The following is a 23047-nucleotide window of genomic DNA, read 5'->3' as shown; positions in this document are numbered from 1 at the left end:
TTTGCAGTGGTTTTATTTTGGGGTATGAGGATGAAGGCAGTTTCAATTCCATAATACAATAGAAATACAAAACACATAATATTTGTAATGTCGTGATTCTGTGTGAGGAGACACAAAAATGACAATAGAGCCACGGTGACAGTACATCCATTTACATAGACTGGAAGAGTTATCAATTTCAAAACTCCCTTATTACTCTTCCTTGTATCACTGACAATGGTCATAATATAGATGCAAATGTTTAAATATCTAACACCATTTATTTGCTTCCCTTCCTTAGAAAGAGAAGAAATTTTGAGAGTCTCTGTGCATCAGTCTTACCTGCTGTCTGGGGCGACACAGTTCTCGTGGCACGGCTGGCACTCTCCGTTTTTATCGGGGTATTTCATGGGCGGACACTCGGCCTTGCAGAAGGGACCATCCTTCACATTCAGGCACTTGGTGCAATTGTCGGAACCCTGTGCGTAAAAGGTACAAAACAAAGTTTCACATATTGCAAGAGTTTCAAGGAGTTTCAAGGAGAGAATTGTTTTCATGTTAACTTCCTACTATCTGAAAAAAAAAAGATTGAGTACCAAGTAAATATAAACTGATACTACTTCTTATTACTAGCCTTTAGCACAGATCTCCAATAATTTCCCATGTACACACGTGGAAATCATCTTTATCTCTCATGTAAAACATACTAGATGCTTGAGTAATCTCACATGATTAAATCATACATGTACATGTAGATAGCCAAACACGATTGTAGCTAATTGGTGCATGCAGCTTTTACACGGCTTTCAATCACGATTTTTACACACCTTTTGCACAAGAAATAAAGAAGTTAAAACTGTGAGTAAAACACATGGGAAGAGAGGTTAATCATGATCCATACTATAAGTCAAAGAGAAAGCATACCGGGCCATTGCACATGCCATCACACTCAGGGTCGCAGGGGCGGCACTGCTTGTTGTCCGAGTAATGCGTGGTTGCCTCGCAGCTTTCCACACACGTCCCGTCCAACTCAAAATTGGCGCACTTGATACACTGGTTTGCTTCAAAGCCCCAACAGCCGTCAGAGGTGCACTGGTCGGGGCAGACCTTTCCTTCCAAAGCTGAAAGGGAAAAATACGGAAACATAGTTGGTTTCTCTAAACCAAAAATTCTAACAACACCAATTCCAGTATCCGAATCCGGTACATGCATTTTGAATTTTTGAAAGCAGCCAATGAAAAACCTGCAGCCAGTGAAACTTTTGGAAGGTCGCGTGATAACTGCTAGAATCCTGTGTGATATGGGCATCAAATGTTATCATGGTCCCGCTACATGTATGACACAATATGACTTCAGTTCAGTTTATTTCACACTTTAAAACAAAATGTAACAATACAAATACAAGAAAATATAAATGAAATGTAACAGTGCAGGGAGGCCGGAAGCATAAAATGCTCATGAGGAGGCCTCCCTTCATAACGTGATTAACAATTCAAATAAATCGGATAAATAAGAAATAACTTAGGTAACAGGTAAATGAAACAAAACAATAAAGTACAATACGATACAATGCTATCTACAATAATGAAAAGTAGTAATGAAAGTAGTAAACAAGGATACATAAACAAAAATTAAGAATGTGTCGGGTTATTTATGAAAGCTACTTTAGTATGATTTTTGAAAATGGTGAAGGACTTACCACACATGGTTTTGTTTCTGTTCCCGATGATCTGCAGCTCCTGAGTTGTAGGGTCTTTCAGGATGCGGCGCCAGACGGCATTGTCCACGTTGTAGCACAGGTCATTGTTCTTCCGGATGTTGACCTTCCCATTGTTTACCTGCTGCAGAGAGGTAAGGCCCAGACTTTCCAGCGACGACTGGAAGATGACCAGTGAGAATTGACTGTCGGAATAAAACATTTTGCGACAATATTAGAATTATTCCACAGAAGAATTATGATGATTGCACAGATAACACATAATTTAACCTTCAAAGACCTGGACAAGATATGCTTTTAATGCACAATATCAATGACAGCATATAGTAGCTTATCCAAATAATGTTGATTCCATGAACAAGTACTACGTAGCTTGTCCAGTACCAACTGCAGTTTAATGCTGAATTTGAATTCATTACGATTCACATTTTAGAATTCCAGGTGCTGTCATTCCTTTAGAGACAGTTAGGATTTGGCTAAGTTTCTTTTGAACTGCTGCTAGAGTTCCCATTTACATACGGGCTGTACTTCAAGCTTGTTTCAAAATGTATTTAGTTGTAATCCTTTTGGTGCTTTTACTTTTTCCTGTGTATTGGTGTTATCCTACAAAGCAAAATGTGCAAATGATAAAAAGCAATAGAAAGTAAAATCATTAATAATGGTGCTGGAAGTATGTGCAAAACAGCACAGGCAACAACCAAGGAATCCATATCTAGCCTTTCTTAACAACAATCTAGGATGGAAAGACACTGAGCTATGTTGCTACTACATTGTATATTGCTTCTTATTGCTTTTCATGTGCGAAGCTGAGTTACACCACAAATTATGACAATGACCACATGAAGGCGACCAAGTCAAAACGAAAATGAAACAAGACTGCACTATCACGACACGTCACGAGCACAGTACACCGTTACTTAGCTAGGTGCTCGTCAATGGTAGAGGGACTTTTCGCTACCTATTTCCAGAGAGAGACCTGGAATGAAATTTGAACGGTTGTTTGTAAATGAATGGATTGAAATGTTGCATGCAGGGCTGAGGCAATGGTAGGTAATTAGTACAAGCCGCAGAAGTAGTGAGCAGAAATGTCAGGAAAAGAGGGAGGCAGAGCTTAGTGGGAATGTCAAATGCTCAAGCCTGGTTTCTGTCTGTTTATGGCTTTCATCGAGACTAAATGTATAGTAGTTTGGTTTAAATGTTTTCATGCAAGTCTCAGAGCCCATACATGTCTCCTCTAACTGTGTTTTACAATTGTACTCAAACTCTAGGAAATTTTTTAATGACAGATAATTAACAGTGAAATCTGCAGTATACAATACATATTAGCTATACAATGATTGCAATTTTGGTTATGATACATGTACATATAAAATATTACAATTCTATACGTCTAATACTTTTGGAACTCATTTTTGCATTTTCCAGCATACATAATAACTTTTTTTTTTCCAAAGATGATTCCATTCTTTTTAGACCAACATTGTTTTCTCCCTTCTCTACCTTCTTTTTACAAGTGGAAAACATGTATGAACCCTGAACATAAAATTAAAGAGAAGAAGATAACAAGAAAAGAGAAGCTCGTGCACACTGCAAACCACTCTGTGTCACCTGTCAGCATATGGATCCCTGAGGTTGTGCAAATAATGAACAGAAGGGTGGAGGAAAAACACCAGCGGTATGATAAACACATACATTAACAGAAATCTTTGCAAGATGCACCAAAAGCTGTTGCAGTGATCTAAGATTCCAACACACCAATAATCTGGAAATAACAGATCACATTTTCCTTCTTTGCCAGACACAACAATGACAGTAGCAAAGAAAATAATTTTCAGTGGTCAAGGAAATGACAATTATTTCCTTAGGTTTTGAATGGTGACAGAATCTTAGACCTCTGCATTGTGTTACGTACATAAACCACATTCCAAATAAAAGCAGAAATTACCAATGTTAGACCATGAGCAAATCTGTTATTACTACACAGAGCTAACAATGTTAATGGTACATGTAAGTGAAGGAGGAAAGCCTCTTGCAACATGCATATGCATTGTTCTTGCATTCAGCATTTGGTACTGCTCCAGAGTCTAAACATTACAGAGATGCTAAATTCTTTGCTGGGAGGGGTTTAGTTTTATTACTAAGATTCTGTGATGCAGTTTCTTTTGTGAATGATTTTGTTGATGCTAAACAATGTCAAGTATGACCATGTGTCATCTTGAGACACAAAGCAGATTAAGTAAATGTCAAAACATTCAATTTTTCCAGTTTCTTTCCATATTGTTAAAAGTTATTATTTTCATAGTCTGATACATTTTTTTTTATGTACAACTATCAAAAAGGATCAACCTGTTAGGAGCAAAACTTGACGCAATTGAGGCATCAGCTCATTTCACCTGCATTTTCAGGTTCAGTCAACAGGGGGAGCACTGTCACATTTAGGTCTTAATATCATTCAAATTACTGACAATTGAAAACCCCACATGCAGTTGGGTTATTTCTTAGCTTCAAGACGATTATCCTCCTCCTATAATCCATTTAAATTTCTAGATATACTTCTCACAGACTGATTAACCATGCAGTTGGGTTCTTTCTTAGCTGCAAGACGATTATCCTCCTCCTATAATCCATTTAAATTTCTAGATATACTTCTCACAGACTGATTAACCAATGCTGGTGACAACATTGGTGTCAACGAGAGCATTTAATTTACATGCACCTTTTCAGCCTCCCAATACAGTGTGATTTCATTTTTTTCTGGGATTGTTTAATTTCACAGTAAGAGGGAAAGGAAGGTTCAAGCAGAGTTTCAAATTAGTGGTTTATAAAACCAGGCTGTTGTATATGTACAATACAGCAGTCATACACACATATTCAGTGTCATGAATTTGAGGAGGAGAAGCCAATTCATGAATATTAAGGCACTGTGAAAGTTTCAAGAGTGACAGAATACATGCAAGAAAGAGTCATGTGAAACAAACTTTCGCAACAAATAATGCTTATACATTAGCACATGACAAAAATAAATATATAATTACATTATTTCAAGGGAGCAAAATTATAGTCAATAGCTTTTATCAACAGAAGGTGTATGCTGGGAGTTGGAAAAAAATCTGCAACAGTTGTAGACTTCTGAATGGGCTAGTAGTCACTGTGTACCAAAGTTATACCATGTACAAACAACTTCACATCTGATGTGGCCTACAGTCATAGGCTTGTCATTCAGACAGAAAACTTGGACGGCAAGTTCCTTACTTGTAGAGCTCCCTGCCCTGGATGATCTTGAGGTTGCGGAACATGTTAAGGTCCCTGAAATCGTTGTTTATTCCCTCCACCTGCAGGTAGCCTGTTATTTGCTCCACTGTGCTGAGCACACTCAGCATAGACGGTGACATGCCAGCATATCCTATATAGCTGTCACTGAAACAAGAAGGCGTATCAGAAACTCTTCACAATCAGTATCAGTATCTGAATCTTTATACATTGTAGCTCCGTCAATAGTTTCATCAAGTTGGTAATACACCAAGTAAAGAGACTCTTTTTACACAAGCAAGTTTTTTTTATTCAGCCGACATTTCGGTAACCACCTGTCACCTTCCTCATGGCAATTCTGACTGGTTCACATTGCATTGCAGCACAGGTGTCACTGCTACAGATGCATTTAAGAGCTTTAGGAAAAAAAATTTCAACACTGCTCATGACTGTTTCTTGAATGTTCATTTCTGAGCTAGTATTACATGTACATGTAGGTACTCAGTATGTTCACTAGCCTGGGGGCCAGACCCATAGCACACTGGACACAAAGTATCTCAGTGAGTACGAGATACTTTGTGTCCAGTGTGCTATGGGTCTGGCACCCAGGTTATATGTTCACTAACACTGAGTCTTACCTCAGAAAATAGAACACAAACTTACCCCTCAAATGTCTGCCTTGTGATGATCAAGCTCCCATCTATAATGGTGCAGTTGGTGAAGTTTTCCATGATTTCGACATTTAATGCTGAGTAACCGATAGGTGAACCGGCTTTGGGGTATTCAAACTTGGTGAATCCTCTGCATTCTGTGATTGCAAGAAGACTCATGTTAATGGTTTTTCCAGTCCCATATCACATAACACAAAACATCTCAGAAAAAGATGTCAAACCCAACAAGTTAGAATTTAGAGCTTTCAGACTAGAATAGTCTTTCATTATTTGTTTGTCCTTTTCCTGTTGGAATTGGGCTTAGGGCAAGAATTCGACAAACAGACTTTGACTATATTTCAATGGATATTGTAACAGATTAGCCAATATTAGTCCATACAAAACCAAGGATGACTTACTCTTGGGACAGGCCCCGACACAGTCCTTGCAAACTCGATTCCCGTCGTCAGTTTTCCCTCGCGGACAGGACTTCACGCAGCTTCCCCGGTCCTGCAGCAAGTGAGCTGTAATATCATAGAAAGGATGTAAGCTTGGTAACCAAGATAACAGTAGCTGTATCTGTATCCGTATAGCCAGTATAACCGCCCTTCGGGGTAACACTAGCTTCGCAGGCACGCGGCGCGGCGGCATCTAGCTACATCACACCGAACGGCTTGTTACACTCAATCTTTGCACATTTGATTGCAGGAGTTGTTTAAAGCTTTCTAGTGATGATGCCCCAACTGTGCTTGGTGGCAACGAGTTCCAGTCTACGATAGTTCTGGGGAAATACGAGTACCTGTGTGATGTTTCTTATCTTTCTTCAAACAAGTGTCTGGAAGGAAATAAGCTGCTTTGTTCGTGACGTAACAACTGAAATAAATGTAGCTTTCTATTTACTTTACATGGTTTGAACTAGCTCAGAGGAACAGTATGCTCTCACCATATCATCATCAGTAAGTTAGTCTGAAAGACTACCGGTATAACTTACATTGTGTAAAATTGGATGGCACAGTTTTTTTTATACGAAAATCAAATTCACATGTTCCAAAACACACCATAATGAACCTGAAGTAACTTTGTCAGAGGCAAAACTAATTAAACTAGGCAACTACAGCAAGGGTGTGGAATAAGTCCAGTCATGGGCATTTAGTACTAACCCATGTGCCAAATCTTCCTGACGTTCTTTCCAAAATTACAAGTTGTTACCTTCCAGGACGTTCGTCTGCCTGTTATAGATTTTTTAGCCCACAAGGGAAAGAACTCATCAGGTAGAGGAATCGGACTTATCAACCAGACCAACAGCACTAATCAAAATGGAAACTCCACAAGGGATGTACATGTCAATTTTTCCTGGGCACCTCCATAAAGTCTTATATCGCAAGACTATTTTTTTATCCACAGTACAATGTACATTTAATGGTAGACTGAAGTGGTATTATGTATTTAACTCAATATAGCAATGTTCTCAGCTGAATACATAGACAGTACAACGAACATACAGCACCAAAGGCTTTGAATTCATTTGAATTCAAGGGTGTATATATTGTTTTGGAAAATGATTTTAATGTAATCATCAGCATGAATGTCTGTATGCTATATTTCACGTATCTTCGAGTATCTCTGACTCATTTAAAAATGCAAAAACTAGGTTCAAAGAACAGTGTCAGAATGACCTACACATGGAGTTTAGTATTCAGCAGGGCTCTGTGCTCGTTTGATTGATGCCCTAATTAATGGCAATCTGTCGAAAATTGATCTTCAGTCATGTCTGGCAGACGGCTAGTTAGGGCAGCGGCCGCAGCACAGTTTTGCAAAGTAACCTCATTTTTCACTGCACAGCAAGCTGGCTTCGTTTTGGATCCTCCTGCTCCAATGTTGAACATTGTTTTTACTCACAAAAATAATGCAACTTTCATTTTCAGAATGCTTAAGTCTAATGAAATTGATTACAAGAGCAGTTTGGACTGGACAAAGTTTAAGACTGTTTAACCTGCTGTTTTACAGCCTTTGAACTTTGAATCCTCTCAGAGAAGCTACCAATTCAGCACCAGGGACAGGTACATGGACCACAACATTACTGTTTTTCCAACACGACTAAACTTCGCATGCACGCGGTGTGGCGGCAGCTGGCTACATTACACCAAACCCTTGAACATCTAACTCTAAAACTTGTTTAAAGCTATGTAATGATAATGCCCCTACTGTACTTGGTGACAGCGAGTAAATGTAGATTGAAACTCACTTGGACACTCGTCCACACACATGGATCCATAGGTGTACTTGGCATCAGGGTTGGGGACATTCTGGAACAGGTTGTTGTCGTAGATAAAGGGAGGTGGGCAGTACTCCTCACACTTCCCAGAGTTGTTGAAGTGGAGACAGGCCTAAAAGAAAAGGGCAAACAGGTTTACGAAGGGTCACAAGTAAACTGTGAATAGTTTCAACTGGTTAGAAAATCATAGGACATTAGTCATGGTTACTCTTATGAGTGTTTTTTGTAGTGTGATGTCCCCTTTACTTTAGCAATGTAAGGTTCCTACCAGGCAGTCAGTAGCCAGTGGGCCGGTACAGCCGACAGCACACTGCTTGTGGCAGCAGTCTTGTGGGTTGGGACCTTGACACCTGTAGTCACACTGTGCACTGCAGTCAGGTCGTCTTCTGGTAACTGCAAAATGACAACAACAAGGACTTCAAAATCAAATGCAAAGTCCACAGCACTGGTACAGCACAAGCACCCTTAAGATCTGCAAATTTTCACCCATATCTCTTAGGCAACACCTACAAGCTGTTTATTTGTAGTTTAATATACATAAATAAAATTGCTGCATGGAATTGGAATGTGTAGTATCAACTACATGTACCAAGTACGTTGTCATATTGTCATTGATGCCCTAAAGTCTGACTTGATTTCAAGTGAACTTTTCTAGATGTAAACATTCCCTTTTGTCAGTAACACCCTGCTCCATTCAATAGACCTTGAAGCTTGTTTCAAAGTTTGACTACATCAAGTTCTGCTACTTACATCTCTGGCAATCTTCTTCCCTGCTTCCCCAACAATGGCCATTACAACTGGCTTCACAAGCTGGACCTGCTCAGTACAAGAAACAAACATTAAGTTCATTAATACTTATAATAAGTATCTGCACATACATGTACAATGTATAGTTCCTTATGTCGATGAAGGTTAGACATGATCCAGGTAATACAATACGCCAAAAAGCAGTTACTCAAGCAAAAGGATGTGATTTTGGAAACGGTCAGACGTTTCAGCTAGTATCCACTAGCTTTGGTCAGTGACTGAGAGACCAGAGGAGAAATGCAGGTTTATAAGCACAAACTATTGATTGATATGCTTGTTACTGGCAAACAGTTCCTTAATCTTGGCAAATTGGTAACTGAACATTAGAAATCACTCAAAACAGAACTGTAATGAACCCTAGAAGAACTCACATTCTCTTGTCTTCTCTTTGGTGTCATATACAACATGGAATCCTTCAGCCAGGATGTCCCCTTCCCAGTCAATGGTGTCTTCATTGCACAGAAGTGGGTTGTTGAAGAAGGTGACATTTCCGTTCAGGATTTCTGGTGGTGGAAGAGCCATGGGAAAGGCATACAGTTTACAATTCAAGTCTGTAACATCATGTTAACCCTCTAGCATCACCATGATTTATAATCTTCAATGCTGTCATGCAGGTTTAGACATTTATTCCACCATTTATCACTCCATTTGTCACATCATCTCAAGAGATGCTTCTTTTTTCGACAACAAAAATAGTTTCACCACACCACCCCCCTCTTCCATGTCAGTGCAACCTGTAACCAAACTTGCAGCAGACACCACTTCCATTTGCAGACCTTGTACAACAGTTTATGCACCTTCCTACTGTAAACTACACAACTACATGTAGGCTGTCAATTTTTTCTGGGCTTTAGTTTTGGTGACTGTATCCATGCAGGATGTAATTCGAAAGAATTGCTCACATGGCTCCAGAATCAGCTAGAAACCAAGCTTGAGACATGTTCAGATTTTTTTCAACCCTACTTTTTTTTCAACAGATTCAAGTTGAAATTTTTGAAAACTTTTTACGAAAATGTTAAGATCTACTGTAATTTGAAATATTCTCCTTTTACAATTGAATATGATTAACAGGCTAGGACATATAACTTTATGCAGATTTCAGTAGGAATTCTGTTCAAGGTCTGCTTCCCTAATTACTTAAATATTCCTTTTCCACCAACCAAGCCAGTTTCATGCCCACCACTGTACCACTGGTTGAACACTGCCTTACCGGCAAGCTTTGTAAATCTGAGTTCTTTAAGCCCGACTGAAACCTTGATGTCGACGTTGGTGGAAACAAACAAAGCAGATCCACGGTATAAACTTTTTCCTCGAATAATGCGTAGATTGTCAAGAGGTATGTAGTCGACTGTAGAAAGTGCTATCAGGACATAGCCTGTCACTTCAGTGATACTCTACAAAAAAAGGAGGAAAACATGTGTCAATCTTCACAGTTTTGTCATAGCTCCTCTATATCCATGCCTTCTTACCTGCCAAAGAGTTGAGGCGGAGTTCGCGTAGACCCAAGGTCTTTATGTTCTTGTTGTAGTTGTACTGTACCGACAGAGCGTTGCCGTAGTACAAGTCTTTCCCGCGAATGATTCGCAGGTTATCGAGAGGAATGTAGCTGATGTCCGACAACGCTAAGAGGACATATCCGGTTACTTCCCTGATATCCTGGTGTATGTAGAGAGAGGTGCAGTTAGACTTGTCCTAGTCTACATAGCAGGATTGAGGCCAGCACTTTCCATAATGATATTGTCATCTTTTGGGGTGTACTACATGCATGTACTGTTGTCTGATTGCACAATGACTGCCATTTCACATGTATAGACTAGAAAATGAAAGCAAACTGGTCATGTTTTCAATTGTCCTTCCTACTCACTGAACATTACATACTGGTAGTGCAAAGTGGTTATGTTGCCCTCCCCAAAATAACAAAAGTAGCACAGACAGCAATCAGAGATCAGCACATGGACGTAACATTTAAAAAAAAGAACAACAATTTGTAAATGCTGCTTTGATCCTGCTATGAAGGCTATTGATACAATGATATGCTTTCTGATTGGCTGATGCAGTGATGCTGACAATGATGATGATGATGACAGGTTGATGATGAAGTCATGACTGTGAAGATGAAAATACAGTTAAACATAGAATTTTACCACTGGTGGTTAACCTTTACCTTCAGACTATAAAGTTAACATTTAGTATGATTTACAAGCAAATGCAGAATATTCCCCCTTTATTTCCTTAGCTCTTCCTTTTTTCCAATACATTTATCTGCAGTGCCACCTAGCAGACAAAGATAGTACTGCAGCAGACATGCTAATAACATGAAAAAGTAAAATCTGAGATTTTATACCTCCGGGCTTTTTATTGTATATTTTTCCATGTTGTTTGTTCTGTATAGTTGATGGTGTTGAATTTCATGTGTTAGATTTAGCGTTCCTGGACTGGTCAACATTTTCATCTGCAGCCCATACCATGTACCCACGGTAAAAATGCATGTCGAGAACGTCTGAGACAGTATACAAGTCGTACTATACGCCGAAAACATCCAAGATTGCGCAAGAGGGCGTTGACCCCTGACCCATTGGCCCACCCGGAAGTTGCGCTGGCAGCCAGCCCAGCGCCGCGCGCGACGATTTTCAGATTTTTACGCCCCAAAACACATATACAATAAAAACAAAAAAACCTGCACCATCTACAGCCCATTAGAAGAACATACACCGAGTCCAGTCTACCCCAACGCGAGATACAACTGCGATAATATTTCAAAATACATATCGGAAGCAGACACCCCTCTGCTTGACCCCTTTTAAATGGTAAGACCCAAAACTGAAACCTCCCCATTCCTTAACAACATGGTAAATTCCATTTTCAGCATGGCGGGGGTGTCCGGAGCACTTAAAAACCTTTTATTTCCACGCCCATAAACACATATACAATTAAACAAAAACGTTCTGCATCATCTGCAGCCCAACAGCAATACGTATACCGAACCACAGACCAATCCGTCCAGCCGATCGCGAGAAACAGCTGCTGACAGAAATGTTTCGAACAATAGTAAAACCTCCTCGCGGAAGGATATCTCCTTCCCCGGAGGTAAAAAGTCAAGAAGAAACTGTACTATGATGAATAAGCTATGGAATTTTCTATGGTGATATCATACCAATCACCGATGGCTTATAACAACAATTCAATTCAATTTCAGTTGATTTTGGACATGGGGACTCCTCCCACCTTTAGGAAGCTGAGATCTCTGTCCATTCCCTCGATTTGCACCAGTTCTAGGTTGCCGTCCACGTAGGTACAGTTGGTGTAGAGGCTTTTCAGCAAGGCGTAATGGTGGGTGGGTTCTCCAACTGTACTCAACTTGTTGTCAGTCCCGATGCAAACTGGAGAAAAAAAAATAGTGTCAGTTCAACTATCAAACACTGCATCAGGTTCCATAGTATCATATTTAATCATATGAAAACACAGGCTTCGAAATTTGACCAAATCTTGTAGAAAATACACTTTTAGTGTCTTCCAGGCAATATGTGTTGTAAAGACATGAAATGTGGGCAGGGGTGCTGAATAACATTTCACATATTTCATGCGATTCTGCTTGGTTTTTTACTACTTATCATGCATGACAATTATTCATAAGGAACAAAAAAAAAGCTCGACGATCTTGAAAATCTTGCATTGAAGAGAGATTTGGTACCCTGGCATGCGTAGAAGGCTGGTCCATCTCTCTCTAGATGGAGTACCCATGATAATACCAGTGTGATAACAGTGTAATTGTTAGGTCCATTGAACATCTTTAGTCAGGCACCATTAACAACCAAATACCCCGACAGGGCACTGAGGACAAAGATAGATCCCCTCATATAAAGTGGCTGATTAGAGCCAATGCCTATTATGATTCTTCACAGCAGCTCTACATATAGCAGCTGCTTTTAGTTGTTTAATGGCTTTTACCATGGTTCTTTCTTTCCTGCTAGGATTCAGTCACCTATAGATTGTAAATTGACCCGTAAAACTAGGCCTTTCTGGGCAAAAAATGGGAGCATTCCAAGGAAACACAGTTGGACAGAAATGGAAACAGAATTTGTAAATAAGCCCCAGGAAAATGGTCTAAAACACAAGATATCAACACTTTTGCTTTGCTTGCTGTAATTTTGCTTTTGGATTTAGAGTAAGGTACTTACTCCCTTTCCTTAATGACTTGCTGTATTGCATCCCTTTAATCAAAGGTACTTTTCCCATATCTCTGACGGTATACAAAACATCCCAATAGCACTTTTATATTTAGTGGCACTACCAATGGTTGCCAGGCTGTCTCTACTCTCTCGGAAGTACTTAAGGCCACCCACCACTTCCATTGTGGAAAATCCTTTGTCACCAAATCTTTTCCTGATAGGTTTTAGCTATGAAGTTGTAGGAATACAACTGTTCACTTCTCATTATATTAGCAATTTTTGCATAACTGAGACACAACACAAAAAGCTGGAGGTTCCCTTAGATTTCAATTTGAATGTAGGTTTTATAGAGAGTGACAGAGAAGAGAGAGAGAGGGGGAGGGAGGGAAAGAGAGAGATCACAGAGTTTTTAACTGATCATTCATGTACATGCATTTAAACATGTCAGGATACTGCAAACTGTAAGGATTTATTATTTTCATCAGACATTCTGTCTCATGCATGTACAAGATAAAACCCATAATTGCCAGGAGTGACAGACAGTCCAAACCATTAGAGACTAAAGAGAGAGTATCTGAAGACATGATTGTAGATAAAGGCTAACTAAACTGGTGTAATACTGCCTAAGTAATTATATAACATGTACCTCATAGTGCATTTAAGTTGATTTGCAAGTCTAAGACGTAACCTTTTGTCTCAGACCAGGAGCAGTGTCACTGTCTGGCACCGTCAGTATTACTGTTATTATAATTATAAGTTATTCTTACATCTTGTCATGCCTGCTCTTTCTGAAAGTAGGAGCTTATTTACTAATAGGTAGAACCGATATATACAGGGTATAGTGTTCGTGGATGGATATTAGGCTCAGTATGTATCCTGTAGTGTTACCTGAACAGTTATTTCAAACCAGCAAAACTTTGATCATATAGTTAGGCAAACTAAGGAAGATTATTGATATCACATTAGGCTCTAGTACTCTCTCCCAGACTCCTCTATGGGTAATAACAATAACAGAAACTGGCTACACTTGGGTCAATTCTCTGATACAGCCAGAAAAGTATGTACAAAATCATGATTGTACAATGCACACATGGGTGTTACATGGTTGGGAATAACATAGTGACTGGCTGTGTGTTGTGATATGTGCTTTGCCCCAGTTTGGCCAGTTTTACCATTCATACCATCCCCAGAGAGGAGGATGATGGAGAATGACATCAGAATTCTGACGTCAGAAGTCTGATGTCAGAAGTCTGATGTCACATCTACATGTACCACTGCACTCAGCAGGACTCTCCACAGCCCTGGGATCATCCCACCACTTACCAGCCACCACTAATCTCACCTGACAAACTGGCTCAGACAGATGACCCACAAACTAGAGAAACGTTATCTGTGGAACCAATTATGTGTTGTAAAATTAACTTTTCCAGGTCAGGCTTAGCCGCTATACTAATCAAATTTTCCAGCTCTAACCGACCTAATGTGGTTACATGTACCTTTTTGAAAGAAAGGGGAAAAAAGGATAAATACGTATAGAATCCATTCCAAGTCACAGCGAGGGATTTTTTTTTAACTTGTAACAATATCAATTAAATCATTCAAGTAATTTGAAATTGTTATTAATAATCATTAATTGTTATCAAAAATTTAGCCATAAATCATTGCCCTAAAGTATATGAAGTTGCTAGTGCATGGTTCTATCCACTGGATCATGCTTGAAAGCCCAGGTGTCCTTTGGATTATGGTAGAAGCTCACACCTCAATGTTTTTATCACATTTTGAGCCATGTCAGTGGGCCAGACCCTCCCCATGTGTACACCACCTCTTCAACACATGTAAGCCATTAGAAGGGCACCCCTGCCCATTACTCTTACTGGGTGTCCCAATAACTAGGAACGCTGGTTGTACCACAGTTGAAACCATTACACCAAAAACATGTCATGAACTGTTTATCCAAGTGCAAATGTGGTGCCCCTACTTGGTCTGAAGAAAGTTTGCTTGGGTATCAACAGGAGAGCTAGGGTGCAGTGAACAAGCTTCGTGGAGGCAACAGCAGAAGAATTTCTAATACTGAAGATGATTGAATCAAAATTTAATGTGTAGTGAACTTGCAGGGGGAAGAGGGCCAGTGTGGTTGCCAGATCCACTACTCTTTACAAGAACAATTACATGCAATAATACCATATTCACATACATGTACACTGCAAGTACCACTGCATAAAAGAAACAGCCTATGCCAATATTCTTTTATCACTTAATGGAAGATTGTCAAGCCTTCTTGGATATAACTACATTTTGTTTGAGGCAACGAATGCCAGTCTTCTACTTCTTGAAGGATGGACCAAGAAGAAGTAGGACAGAGGTGCAGGTAATTTATTAGAAATAGAAGAGGTAGTAATACAGAATTCTGTGATATCTGACGTCTTATCACGGTTAGGAGTGAGTGGGCTGTAATGGTGCCTGGAAGGACTGATAGATCCAGCCGACTGGATACCAGATATACTCGGAGGTGTTAAAACCCCTAAAAGCATCTTGATGTCACCGATTTTTCACTCAGAATGGCTCTGACCTATTTTTCTCTGTGGAAGCCTGTCAGTCAAATGTTAGCTTCATCAAAACTTTGGACCAATCAGAGAGAAGCTTTTAACTTGCTGAGGATCAATCAAAACGTGGCTGTTTCGGACTTATTGATGTACAGTATCTCTGATTATTCGGTATAAATGAGATTTTTGTTTGCTATTATCAAGACTACAGGACCATCAATTTGATAATGTGTGGCACTATATCACAAGAAACACTGAATCATGGCTGCAATAACACATAACCAACTAAGCAACCAGATGTTCCAGAGTTATCATCAGGTTTTCTTGGACGGATTTGACTAGTTACAACCAGTGCTGCTGTATTTGTATAATTTTCTTCTTTTCTGCACTTGCCTTGGTAACAACAGGGTATGTTGTTAGGGGCAGTTGCAGTCATTGATCTACACATGTCCCAGTCAGAGGGGTGTGTCCCAGGGGATGTGACCTGATGACCTCCTTATCAGTGGTGTCCATCCCATGTAAGGTACACCCTGTCCCATGGTGCCACTATTTGTACTGATTAGTCAACATGTGGAAGCCATCTTTACAAACTTGGGGGAAGAAGTGAAAAGAACTTTGCACTGTATTTTCTGTTTCTTTCCCTTGCTTGGAATTTCTTGCATGTTCTAACACTACTAGCAGGACATCTATTATATATTTTCTGAGGGAAAAGATGTAAACAGCATGTCTATCAATTCATATGTGGAATTGTATACAAGATACTTCTTCACTTTTGCATAACATGAAATACGCACTGCATCTAGCATGAGGGATAAATATGGCATTTGTCAATAACTTGCCCTGGAAAGTTACCAAGATTATAGTAAGTTATGTCAGAAAGATTAACAGGTGTCTCTCCTTCCTACACCATTAGGCTATCTGTAACAGGTGGGTGTCATCAGGTATGAGGTAATGACCACAGGGGCCTTGCCCTTGAGAATGATTGCAGGTTTTGCAGGGACACACAAATTTTACGTTTTCTCAGTTTTTTCAAAAATAAGGGACAAGGGCAAAGTGTTTCTCTTGTAGTCTGATATTTCAGGTTAAACTGGGTAAGGCTAACAAGAAAAGAAATAAAGAAAAGTTTTGAAGGAATAAAACATTTAAGTTCAAAATAATACTGTACATACTGTACATATACATAGTCAAAGAATAAGGGACTTTGACTATGTACAAAGGACAGTACTATAGCGGAAATACTCCAGTCTACAAGGCCGCAAGGTCAAACAATGACACACACCTCTCAATGGGGGTGAATTGTGTCATAGTTTATCAACCAATCACTGATTACAGAACTAAAACACTGGCAGAGATGACACATTTATGTGAGGTCTAGCCACATCATACACGTGGGACTCTTAGCAAACTGCCTTCATTTGACGTAATGTAAATTCCTGCATTTAGAAGCAAATTGTCTGGCTTTTATTACAGTCATACAAACACATTTTACCACGTCAGATGATATCCATATCACTGTATATTTGAGCTATAATAGCAGAACTGTTAAATTGCTACCATTAAGTTAACAGTAAAAGCAGCAGTCATTTTGAAAACATCAGGTATAACGAGACATGAAGTACTGCATCTGAATTGATGAGCCCATACATCTATGTGGGCATGTGGTGGTATCAGGTTTTATCACTTTGAATTTGAAAGACCCACATAAAAGATTATGATAGAAAGCTAGAGGGAAAGGAATATATTTTTTTTACTATAATATTTATATAACGTTAACAATATGGAGACGGAAGGATTCATGTGATAAATAAAAAGCTATTTTTGATGATCTTTTTATAGAGCACTAGGATTTGAAACTACAAAATTACAAAAGTTACTACACAAATACATGTACTTCCCAGTCTTCAGAGATATCGGAATGAAAAGCATAGTGTCTGGTCTGGCAGAAAAGGACATTCAAGTGATTGTACAGAGCAGTTTGACATGGATATCTGCCCTGCTGGTGATTGGATTAAATACCAGCTAATGAAAATGCTGTCACTGAAAGGTCAAATGCTGAAAATGATGACTAAAGATTAACCAGGAAAGGTCAAACGTAGGTGGGGGGAGGGAGATTATGTGTAAATATCAGTACCAATCCTTTATTCAGGTGCTTTATTTTTTTTACTGTTACAGTAGCATTACCACATTCACATCAACATTCCTTTACATGACCAGCCTTTATGATAAAGATATTTCCTACAGTTACAGTAAGAAACATTTCTTCCTCTATCCTTTTTCGATCTTTCAAAACAAGATAGCCTAACGAGATGCAAACTTGTCCAAAAAGATGAGGTTGACTATTGAGTGTGAAAACTGTGATAAGTTGTTAGCGTCCTTTGATGCCATCTTCTGTGGAGGTACAGTGACACCACAGGCCCCTGCCAACCTTACAGTTAGGAAATCCAAACGTTGTGCACATGTGTGAAATCCATTTCGCACGCGGGATCCGTTCAAGTTCAGGTCACTGCCTGCCAAGCGGCTGCTGCCAAGGTCGCGCCCCGCCCTTTGTAGACTTCCTGTTCCACCTACTTATGGACTTGACCTCTGACCTGCTTTCTATCTAGTTCCTGTGGCAGTTGTAACAAACTTGACCTTTGGCCCCCAGATGTTATGATGAACCACTGAAACTCACACTAACTCTTCTCTAAGATGCTAATAAAATTAACGAGACATTGACTTTTTTCATCAGTATATTACAGGAAACACTGCATTGCCTTGGAGGTCTTATTCTTCATCTTTAATCTGAGTTGCATGATACAATTCAAGATACAGACATATCCCTCCTTTCCATCTGTAAACGTCAAAGTTTATCTCAAATTCCAGAAGACCAGGTAACGATAAAATAGGTAATACACTATCAAACTACAGGAAAGGCAGATATAAATTATGTTCTACTATAATGCAATATCTGTCAAATACACAGCCAATTGTCATATTATTTGTGAACTGTGACGACAGACAATATTTGGATTCAGAGAGACACCTGACCATGACCTAGCTGTTCTCCCCTTCTATAACAGCAGCAGGTAAGATGAATCAACTCCCTATACATACACACCCCTCAGGAGCATCTCAATTATCCCTGAAAGGGACAAAAACCAGACTAAGCCGCCTCCCCAGCTACTCATCTAACAGCTTCAAAGCTGCTGAGTCTATCAAGGAAGCTCTAATGAACTCCCCACGAGGATCTTAAGGTTGGGAGTACTTCTTAAGAAGTCTCATCAAGGACGAGGGGCCAAAAGATCAGGAGGGACAGAAGCTCAATGAAGGTTAAGACTGAATTTCATTGGCCTTGATATCACGGTCAATACTGAACAACAGAGGGAATATATAACTTAAATAAGATGACGCACATTTGTATACGAACAGGTATGGATAAGAATGGTGAATCACTATGGCTGTCGCAAACCCTATACTGCTACAATAAATCATTAAATGTTTACAGTAATTTCATTTCCTTAGTTTTCGTGGTGTCCTCTACACCTTAAATTCATAATACCACGAATACTTGTTTTGCATTTTTATTGTACTACAGAATGGTTTTAACTGTTAACTTCAAACACAGTGAAAACCTCCTTTTTCCTGCCTCACTAGCCTGGGTACCATCTGTATTTGTTACTCCACTGTGCTCCCCAAAATAATACTTTTACCAGCTACTCCCTCAGACCTCCAGCATAACAGTAAATGCATTTACAGAAATCTAATTCTGATGTACTATTCACATTTCTACCATGTGCAGCAATCAACTCATAAGAGTATCTTCAAGCTTTATCGAATTAAATTTTTTCTAGAAGATGGAATTGAATGAATGCCCTTCTTTCACACAAATATTTGATGAGCTACACCTCAATCTACCCTCACCCAATCTCAGATACATTCGTATAAACTTTGATACTGTTGAGTTAGTCAAACAAGTTTCTCAATCCAAGAAAACATTTCCAAGAAGTTATCATCAAAGCATCAAAGCCATCTTCTAAATCTAAATTGCATTCTGTTCAGTCAGCTGTAACGTTATATCTCTCTGCACAAATCCAAAATCAAACTGCAAAGGGGCAAAGTAAGGGTAATTCAACTCCAGTCCTTCATCCTAATGGCAATACAACTAAGCATAAAATAGCCTTACAGACAATATTAGTAATATCATATAATCATAGTCATGACTACAGCAAGCTCATTGTGAATATATGGTGTGTATTATGTGTATCATTTCCAATGCACACAGAGTGTGAAATAGGTGGAAGGAATATTGTGATTGCTTCTATGATGATATGTTGTAGAGTATAAACCTCACAATGCTTTTGGGCATTGCACAAAATGAACCATTTCCATTCTTATGAACAGTCAATCTCGAAATGTGAAATTGCTCTATATAATAATGGAAGTGTTGGAAAAGATTTATTCAAACAGCAAATGGAATTTGACTGGAGTTCAATGTCAATTTGACGTATCAGTCACCTTCATTGAGTAGTGCAGTTTGGACGATAAAAATCAATTGACTTCCGACTTACTTTACTGGCATGCAGGTCCAAGTTAAAGCTAGCTTAGCAGTCGTTCCTCTTTAGCATTCTCTGACTTATGCATGTAACACTTTGTTCATGATAATAAACTGGCAGAACATAAAACATTCTATAATGAGGCAAAGGAAAAGAAGTATTCCTAGAAACAGTGAACAAATGGCTTCTAAATGACCTCCAGATTATTCCACCATTCCCAGCCGAGTTTTACGATAAAACGTACCAGTTTCATTGCATTTTATTGGAGCCGAGGTTGCCAAATTCCTAAGGGTTAGCATGTATTGAGTGTAAGATGAAAACTGATGTGTTAGGGCCATAGTAGACTTCGGCATTCCCCTTCTCTTTTTAAGGTAGTAGTTTATCTGCCTGTGTCTGCTCCAAAAGACTGTAACACTTACAGGTAGTGGCAATAAAAGATACTGAAAATACATCTGGTTGTGGAAAGGTCAAAGCTGGCCGTTCCACCCACCAGTGACCAAACTTTCTGCCAGACAATACAGACGTTGTTCTTCAACTTTGTTTTTGTGACCGTACCTGGAATCAAGCCATTTCTGGGACCTTTCTACCTTAGGGAAGACACAGTCTGCTCTTTTTGATGCACATGCAAAAAGCAAAACCACACCTCACATGCCAGGGCAGTGCATTGAACTACAGCAGCTCTTTACCTCGCAAATAAGTCCATCAACAAGTCCTTGTTACAAACCATGCAAACCTTGGATAGACTTTCCCACAAGATGTTTGTGTTTCTCTCAGCTTGTTATCAACCTGTTAGAGTCTAAGGTGGTGCCTAATTGTCTACATGGAGTTGTTCATGGTGAGAAGGTCATAACCTTTGACATACAGGTCAGTCCCTTTCAGGTTGGAGGGGTTTTCAGATGCAGAGAGATATCAAAACTTCAGGGGAAAGCAAACAAGAGGCTGTGTGTTTTATATTTTAATCTAGGAGCTCAAAATTCATTGGGATGGACCATGTATAAATTTTGAGACAGATCTGTATCTAGAGCTCGAGCTCGGACCAACTTGGTGAAAGTTCATATCTTGAGCTTTTTATGTTAATTCTGCCTAATGTTAGCCTTCCCTTTCAATACCAACAAACTATACTGCCTTTATGTGTTGACAGATCATGTTGGTTTTGGCCCAGTCCCTGATGAAGTAATGTCTGGCAGTTAGCTGCTGAGAAGGACGGGCGACCTTCTGCGACCTTCAGCTGTTCTACAAGCTTGGAATTCATAAGATAACTGGGAGTTTGGTCCTCATATCTGTCAACAGTCTGTCCCTTGTGCCTACAACTGCTTCTGTTGAGGGAACCCAGGCCTTGGACATTGTCAAGTTCATCTTAAATCATGATCTTCAGTTCTGGGACTGTTCCATTTTCAAATCATAACAGGGGAGGACAGAACTCTATTTTCCACCCTCATCATCATTTCTATGTAGCAACGAGGTTTATCATTATTTAATTAATCCTGATATTTCCTTCAAACTTTCAAGTATAAAACTCTTCCTGATACAACACTCTCCAAAAGCATTTTCAAATAAAATGTGGATAATATAACATAATGATACAAGAAATACATGTATGCTAGGTTAGCTGACTCTATCATCCAATATCATTCATAAAACAGAATATAGCAATGTTACAAACAAGGTGTTTGATCTTTTCAAACTTTTACAATAGTGTTATTAACAGATGGGTGGCATACATGCCTTGAACACTGACTTCTGTTACCAAGTTGATCACAATGTTGAGGACAATAGCATTGGGTAATTACTTAAATTACGCTTCTGAATTATCTATGATTCATGATTATCTATCACTACTGTCACAATAGATAAGATCGCTATAATAAGGGGGTAGGGCAAAACAAAATGAGCATGCCATTCTTCAAAGGACTTTCTATCAAGGCCAAATGCACAATTTTTCATTGTTACCTAGGGAGAGACTCCAACAGGTGCCTAGCTAATCACTGAGATGGTCTTTGACACAATGGCAATTTTGATGACAATCAAATATGCATGAATCGGATGGTTATCTTTCATCAATTTATATACCTTGATAATCTTTTTATAATCATTATAATCTTTATAAGGTCATGGTTATAGATTAAAGGCATGTTTGAAGTGTTATCAAATGGATGTTGAAAGAATCTTATGCTTCAGGTTTTTGGAGAAGCTTGTTCCAAGAGATGAAATCCATTTTGTTTAAAAGGCGACCAGTTTTTAAGAAGAATTTCCTTTTCTATAAAGCAACTAATTACATTGTACTATGCTATGGCCTGATCAATACAAGACAACTACAGTGTACATTTATCTCTGTCACCAAATTCCATCAATTAACTGTCAGTTTTACAAAGCTACATGTAGCAGGTGCTAAAGAACATGTTTTTTGTGAGGTATCCGACATTTCCAGGCCATATGTGGGCAGTACAGTAAATTACACCTTCCAAACTTGACACCTAGATGACACCTACATTGTAACATGTCTTTTATTATTGAACAGTAGAAATTAACCAAAGGGACCATTAAGCTTGATTCTTCAGAATTAGCTGATGTTAGATTACTTAGAACTTTTAAAACTTAAATGTTTTGCTGACCTCTTTACCTCAACACTGCAAATATATTAATTTTGTATTACTGCATTTCCATATCAGACCCAAAAACAAAATCAAATATTTGTTTCTTCGTTTTGTAGAATAAAGAGGGTTCAAAGGGTTTCTGTACAATTTCATCAAATCATTTACTTCCTCACATATTGTTCTGGAAAAGGGACAGAGAAAAAAGGATGGTATGAAGAAAAAGGTTGACCAGGAATTATGGTTGACCCTTGACTTGGCCAAACCAGTCCAAACAGAGCTGTGGTTGGAGTCAAAACCCTGCTATGTTGTATTTGTCTGTTTTCCTGCTGTTTGGCATGTTTTCACAGGGTTCCAAACATACACATGTATCAACAAGTTTGCTGGGAAATAGGACACCGGTCAGTTCCCACTGTCTCAGTCCATACTCTAAAACTCATCATTCTAGTCTTGCAAAATTCACACAGTTGGAAATTTAAATACCAGTATATGTACCTAATTACATACAGCTATCTTTTAACTACAGACATTGACT

The 23047-nt window shown here is 39.0% G+C and overlaps 1 protein-coding gene across 8 annotated transcripts in view; it reads right to left on the bottom strand.

Annotated features, from left to right (window-relative positions):
• Window positions 1-23047, bottom strand: part of LOC109465242 (epidermal growth factor receptor-like) — a 91261-nt gene that overhangs the window by 18137 nt on the left and 50077 nt on the right. For 6 of the 8 annotated variants that reach the window (XM_019762394.1, XM_019762387.1, XM_019762392.1 and 3 more), the window contains exons 2-13: window positions 11903-12057; window positions 10147-10333; window positions 9049-9180; window positions 8621-8686; window positions 8139-8263; window positions 7841-7982; window positions 6015-6119; window positions 5609-5753; window positions 4949-5113; window positions 1679-1881; window positions 904-1100; window positions 322-458 (exon numbers count right to left, since the gene is read on the bottom strand). In XM_019762394.1, the coding sequence (XP_019617953.1) occupies window positions 322-458; window positions 904-1100; window positions 1679-1881; window positions 4949-5113; window positions 5609-5753; window positions 6015-6119; window positions 7841-7982; window positions 8139-8263; window positions 8621-8686; window positions 9049-9180; window positions 10147-10333; window positions 11903-12057 (1759 nt within the window). Of the gene's footprint in view, window positions 1-321; window positions 459-903; window positions 1101-1678; window positions 1882-4948; window positions 5114-5608; window positions 5754-6014; window positions 6120-7840; window positions 7983-8138; window positions 8264-8620; window positions 8687-9048; window positions 9181-9887; window positions 10072-10146; window positions 10334-11902; window positions 12058-23047 lie in introns of all 8 variants that reach the window. The other 2 variants (XM_019762389.1, XM_019762390.1) reach the window with 1 other exon arrangement.

The sequence above is a fragment of the Branchiostoma belcheri genome, unplaced genomic scaffold, assembly GCF_001625305.1.
Source record: "Branchiostoma belcheri isolate BF01 breed outbred unplaced genomic scaffold, Haploidv18h27 scaffold15, whole genome shotgun sequence".
Classification (NCBI taxonomy): Eukaryota; Metazoa; Chordata; class Leptocardii; order Amphioxiformes; family Branchiostomatidae; genus Branchiostoma; species Branchiostoma belcheri.
This window is presented reverse-complemented; position numbering and strand designations above follow the sequence as displayed.